Genomic DNA, 7071 nt, shown 5'->3' with positions numbered 1-7071 from the left:
CAGGTTCAGGACCAACCCCACCCTGCCCGTAGAGGGGGCTGCAGCTACAGGTCCAGCACCAACACCCTGCCAGTAGAGGGGGGGCCAGAGCTACCGGTCCAGCATCAACCCCCTGCCAGTAGAGAGGGCTGGAGCTACAGATTCAGGGCCAACCCCCTGCCAGTAGAGTGTGGCTGGAGCCACAAGTCTAGCACCAACCCCCTGCCAGTAGAGGGGGGCTGGAGTTACAGGTCCAGCAACAACCCCCTGCCAGTTGAGGGGCTGGAGCTACAGGTCCAGAACCAACCCCCTGCCAGTAGAGGGGGGCTGGAGCTACAGATCCAACACTAACCCCTTGCCAGAAGAAGGGGGCTAGAGCTACAGGTCTAGCACCAACCCCCAGCCAGTAGGGAGGGGGCTGGAGCTACAGGTCCAGCATAAACCCCCTGAGAGTAGAGGGGGCTGGAACTATTGGTTCAGCACCATCCTCTTGAGAGTAGAGGGGGCTGGAGCTACAGGTTCAGCACCAACCCCCCTGCCAGTAGAGGGGGGCTAAAGTTACAGGTCCAGCACAACCCCCTGCCAGTAGAGGGGGGCTGAAGCTACAGGTCTAGCACAACCCCCCTTCCAGTTGAGGGGGGCTGGAGCTACAGGTCCAGCACCAACCCCCTGCCAGTAGAGGGGGGGGGTTGGTGCTACAGGTCCAGCACCAACCCCCTGCCAGTAGGGGGGGGGGGCTGGAGCTACAGGTCCAGCATAATGGGGCTGTCACTGACCACAGGTGATAATGGGGCTGACACTGACCACAGGTGATAATGGGGCTGACAGTGACCACAGGTGATAATGGGGCTGACTCTGCCCACTGGTGATAATGGGGCTGACACTGTCCACAGGTGATAATGGGGCTGACACTGACCACTAGTAATAATGGGGCTGACACTGACCACAGGTCATAATGGGGCTGACACTGACCACAGGTCATAATGGGGCTGACGCTGACCACAGGTGATAATGGGGCTGACACTGCCCACTGGTGATAATGGGGCTGACACTGTCCACAGGTGATAATGGGGCTGACACTGACCACAAGTGATAATGGGGCTGACACTGACCACAGGTCATAATGGGGCTGACACTGACCACAGGTGATAATGGGGCTGACACTGTCCACAGGTGATAATGGGGCTGACTCTGCCCACTGGTGATAATGGGGCTGACGCTGACCACAGGTAATAATAGGGCTGACGCTGATCACAGGTGATAATGGGGCTGACACTGACCACAGGTGATAATGGGGCTGACTCTGCCCAGTGGTGATAATGGGGCTAACACTGACCACAGGTGATAATGGGGCTGACACTGTCCACAGGTGATAATGGGGCTGACACTGACCACAGGTGATAATGGGGCTGACACTCCCCACTGGTGATAATGGGGCTGACTCTGCCGACTGGTGATAATGGGGCTGACACTGACCACAGGTGATAATGGGGCTCTCTCTGCCCACTGGTGATAATGGGGCTGACACTGTCCACAGGTGATAATGGGGCTAACACTGACCACAGGTGATAATGGGGCTGACACTGACCACAGGTGATAATGGGGCTGACACTGTCCACAGGTGATAATGGGGCTGACACTGACCACAGGTGATAATGGGGCTGACACTGTCCACAGGTGATAATGGGGCTGTCACTGCCTACAGGTGATAATGGGGCTGACACTGTCCACAGGTAATAATGGGGCTGACACTGACCACAGGTGATAATGGGGCTGACACTGTCCACAGGTGATAATGGGGCTGTCACTGCCTACAGGTGATAATGGGGCTGACACTGTCCACAGGTGATAATGGGGCTGACACTGACCACAGGTGATAATGGGGCTGACACTGACCACAGGTGATAATGGGGCTGACACTGACCACAGGTGATAATGGGGCTGACACTGACCACAGGTGATAATGGGGCTGACACTGACCACTGGTGCTAATGGGGCTGACTCTGCCCACTGGTGATAATGGGGCTGACACTGTCCACAGGTGATAATGGGGCTGACACTGACCACAGGTGATAATGGGGCTGACACTGTCCACAGGTAATAATGGGGCTGACACTGACCACAGGTGATAATGGTGCTGACACTGTCCACTGGTGATAATATGACTGACACTGACCACAGGTGATAATGGGGCTGACACTGTCCACAGGTTGAGGACCTCCGCAGGATGAGGGAGCCCGTCAAGAGGCTGGTGGAGGCTGGCCGGGTGGTGGCCGTCCAGGAAGACCAAGATGGCCGCCGCTCCGCCAGGATTACTCTACAAGACGGACAGCTGTACCTCCACCCACTCCTGCGTCAGCCCACGCCCGCCGACGCCCACACCCTCCAGGTTACTTTATTACACCCACTAGTCTTACTGACATTACTGATTTACTGAGTTATCGTAACTAATATGATAACATTTTGTTATAGTTATCAGCATGATTTTTTTCATTTCCTGCAGGAGAGTGAGGTTGTGGGCGTGCTGGAGCCCTCCTGCACCCTGGCGTTCCTTGACCTCGGGTGGGCGGGGTCAACAAGAGGGCGGGTCACCATCCGGCTGACCCCTAACACTCCGCTGGCCAGACAGTTTGTGTTGTTGTGTACGGGCCAGCGGGGCCACACCTACCGCAACACTAAACTGTTACAGGTGTGGTACAAGGGTGAGCCGGGGGAGTGTGTGATGGGCGGAGACTACGAGAGTAATGATGGTAAGGGAGGAGCCCCACTGCTGCCTGACCTCCAGGGGCAGTACCGGGAGTCAGCCCGGGCAGGAACTGTGCGGGGCAGGTGGGGGCCGTGGGGTCCCAGGAGTGCCCAGTTCGTCATCACCACCAGGGACCTCCAGGGTGGTCACCAGTGGCCACATGTCTTCGGTGATGTGGTGAGCGGCCTGGATGTGGTGAGGGCAGCAGTCAACCACAGTGACATTACGGAGGTGACTGTGGTGGACTGTGGTGTTGTGCTGCCACTCTAGTTCACTGTACCATCACCATCACTACTGTGGTGTTGTGCTGCCACTCTAGTTCACTGTACCATCACCATCACTACTGTGGTGTTGTGCTGCCACTCTAGTTCACTGTACCACCACCATCACTACTGTGGTGTTGTGCTGCCACTCTAGTTCACTGTACCACCACCATCACTACTGTGGTGTTGTGCTGCCACTCTAGTTCACTATCACCACTACTGTGGTGTTGTGCTGCCACTCTAGTTCACTGTACCATCACCATCATCACTGTGGTGTTGTGCTGCCACTCTAGTTCACTGTACCACCACCATCACTACTGTGGTGTTGTGCTGCCACTCTAGTTCACTGTACCATCACCATCATCACTGTGGTGTTGTGCTGCCACTCTAGTTCACTGTACCACCACCATCACTACTGTGGTGTTGTGCTGCCACTCTAGTTCACTGTACCATCACCATCATCACTGTGGTGTTGTGCTGCCACTCTAGTTCACTGTACCACCACCATCACTACTGTGGTGTTGTGCTGCCACTCTAGTTCACTGTACCATCACCATCATCACTGTGGTGTTGTGCTGCCACTCTAGTTCACTGTACCATCACTACTGTGGTGTTGTGCTGCCACTCTAGTTCACTGTACCACCACCATCACTACTGTGGTGTTGTGCTGTCACTCTAGTTCACTGTACCATCACTACTGTGGTGTTGTGCTGCCACTCTAGTTCACTGTACCATCACCATCACAACGGTGGTGTTGTGCTGCCACTCTAGTTCACTGTACCAGCACCATCACTACTGTGGTGTTGTGCTGCCACTCTAGTTCACTGTACCACCACCATCACTACTGTGGTGTTGTGCAGCCACTCTAGTTCACTGTACCACCGCTACTGTGGTGTTGTGCTGCCTCTCTAGTTCACTGTACCACCACCATCACTACTGTGGTGTTATGCTGCCACTCTAGTTCACTGTACCATCACTATCACTGCTGTGGTGTTATGCTGCAACTCTAGTTCACTGTACCATCACCATAAGTACTGTGGTGTTGTGCTGCCACTCTAGTTCACTGTACCACCACCATCACTACTGTGGTGTTGTGCTGCCACTCTAGTTCACTGTACCTCCACCATCACTACTGTGGTGTTGTGCTGCCACTCTAGTTCACTGTACCACCACCATCACTACTGTGGTGTTGTGTTGCCACTCTAGTTCACTGTACCATCACCATCACTACTATAGTGTTGCCACTCTAGTTCACTGTACCATCACCATCACTACTGTGGTGTTGTGCTGCCACTCTAGTTCACTGTACCACCACCATCACTACTGTGGTGTTGTGCTGCCACTCTAGTTCACTGTACCACCACCAGCACTACTGTGGTGTTGTGTTGCCACTCTAGTTCACTGTACCATCACCATCACTACTATAGTGTTGCCACTCTAGTTCACTGTACCATCACCATCACTACTGTGGTGTTGTGCTACCACTCTAGTTCACTGTACCACCACCATCACTACTGTGGTGTTGTGCTGCCACTCTAGTTCACTGTACCACCACCATCACTACTGTGGTGTTGTGCTACCACTCTAGTTCACTGTAACAACACCACCATCACTCTTGCGTCACCATGGACTGCGTGTTTTGATTCCAATGTAATTTAAGGACAGACTTTTATCACTATATCATCATAACTTCACTATCTTTGATATTTATTCTTTGGTATCATATACCTGACAATCACGGCTGTATCACCATCAATGCTATATCTTCTCAGTACTGTAACCTATCATTGCTGTATCACTATAGCTTCACTATCACCTCTATATATCACCATCACCTCAGGCCCCACACTTGGGGTCATATACTGACCATGTTGAGTAACAAATTGTTGGTGTCACTATATGACAGCTGTTGTCACTGTTATATCACCAACAGCTCACTATCACATAACACTATCACTGCTACACCAACATCATTTCACTTTTACTGCATTATCACCTCACTGATATTTTTCCTCCTTACATTTACTGATATATCACTATCACTGCTCATATATATCACCATACTGGTCCATGGTGTGTTGTGATATTACCATACTGGACCATGGTGTGTTGTGATATTACCATACTGGTCCATGGTGTGTTGTGATATTACCATACTGGACCCTGATGTGTTGTGATATTACCATACTGGACCATGGTGTGTTGTGATATTACCATACTGGTCCATGGTGTGTTGTGATATTACCATACTGGTCCATGGTGTGTTGTGATATTACCATACTGGTCCATGGTGTGTTGTGATATTACCATACTGGTCCATGGTGTGTTGTGATATTACCATACTGGTCCATGGTGTGTTGTGATATTACCATACTGGACCATGGTGTGTTGTGATATTACCATACTGGTCCATGGTGTGTTGTGATATTACCATACTGGTCCATGATGTGTTGTGATATTACCATACTGGACCATGGTGTGTTGTGATATTACCATACTGGTCCATGGTGTGTTGTGATATTACCATACTGGTCCATGGTGTGTTGTGATATTACCATACTGGTCCATAGTGTGTTGTGATATTACCATACTGGTCCATGGTGTGTTGTGATATTACCATACTGGACCATGGTGTGTTGTGATATTACCATACTGGACCATGGTGTGTTGTGATATTACCATACTGGACCCTGATGTGTTGTGATATTACCATACTGGACCATGGTGTGTTGTGATATTACCATACTGGTCCATAGTGTGTTGTGATATTACCATACTGGACCATGGTGTGTTGTGATATTACCATACTGGTCCATAGTGTGTTGTGATATTACCATACTGGTCCATGGTGTGTTGTGGTATTACCATATTGGTCCATGGTGTGTTGTGATATTACCATACTGGACCATGGTGTGTTGTGATATTATCATATGGGTGTGAGGTGGTGTTATGACCACACATACACCAGTATGATCATACTGTAGCTGGTGTATGATGTGCTCAAACTGTATAGTGATGTCTTGGCTGATTAGCCTAGTATCACGAATATTAATTTATGTAGGTATTCTTTTTTCGTCAACACACTAGAAATAATTGTGTATTGCCAGTGTGTGCCACATATATCTATGTATATTATATATCTGTACCATAAGTCCTTGCCATGTATTTGTGGATATATATTAGAAGTCTAGTGAATAGCAGTAGCCTAATGTCATGTAGCTTGAAAAACATCCGTATATGCTTATATTATGGAATGCTACATAATGCTGTATAGGAAATATTATGTGAACTATGATGGAGAATGTATAAATTTAGGTCTCGGATGTATTACTCTCATGTATACTGTGTAATTTCCCTTTCATTATTGTTCATTACATTGTCCTCTAACATTAAATTAGATTATGGGATTGTGAGATGTATACCACATAGACATAGTTTTGATACACATGTTGTATATATATATACTTTATATTGTATTCATGTATACTTATGTATAATGGCCTGAAGGCCCTTCCTTGCCTCCCTGTCCACCTACACCCGTCTCCTCTACACCTACACCCGTCTTCTCTACACGTACACCCGTCTTCTCTACACGTACACCCGTCTCCTCTACACATAAACCCGCCTCCTCTACACCTACACCCGTCTCCTCCACACCTACACCTATCTTCTCTACACCTACACCCACCTCCTTTACACCTACACCCTCCTCCTCTACACCCATCTCCTCTACACCTACACCCTCCTCCTCTACACCTACACCCACCTACTCTACACCTACACCCGTCTCTACACCTACACCCGTCTCCTCTACACCTACACCCGTCTCCACACCTACACCCGTCTCCTCTACACCTACACCCGTCTCCTCCACACCTACACCTGTCTCCTCTACACCTACACCCGTCTCCCCTACACCTACACCCACCTCCCCTACACCTACACCCACCTCCTCTACACCTACACCCTCCTCCTCTACACCTACACCCATCTCCTCTACACCTACACCCTCCTCCTCTACACCTACACCCACCTCCTCTACACCTACACCCGTCTCGTCTACACCTACATCCGTCTCTACAC

The 7071-nt window shown here is 50.0% G+C and overlaps 1 protein-coding gene across 1 annotated transcript; it reads left to right on the top strand.

Annotated features, from left to right (window-relative positions):
* The first annotated feature begins 2194 nt into the window (after nt 1-2194).
* On the top strand, nt 2195-5235 carry LOC138361505 (uncharacterized). The gene is made up of 2 exons (XM_069320804.1): nt 2195-2368; nt 2483-5235. The coding sequence occupies exons 1-2, from the start codon at nt 2207-2209 to the stop codon at nt 2993-2995; spliced, it is 675 nt and encodes a 224-aa protein (XP_069176905.1). The 5' UTR covers nt 2195-2206; the 3' UTR covers nt 2996-5235.
* The last annotated feature ends 1836 nt before the right edge of the window (nt 5236-7071 follow it).

This window comes from Procambarus clarkii, unplaced genomic scaffold (genome assembly GCF_040958095.1).
Source record: "Procambarus clarkii isolate CNS0578487 unplaced genomic scaffold, FALCON_Pclarkii_2.0 HiC_scaffold_422, whole genome shotgun sequence".
NCBI lineage: Eukaryota > Metazoa > Arthropoda > Malacostraca > Decapoda > Cambaridae > Procambarus > Procambarus clarkii.
Note: the sequence above shows the minus strand (reverse complement) of the source record. Positions and strands in the feature narration are given on the sequence as shown.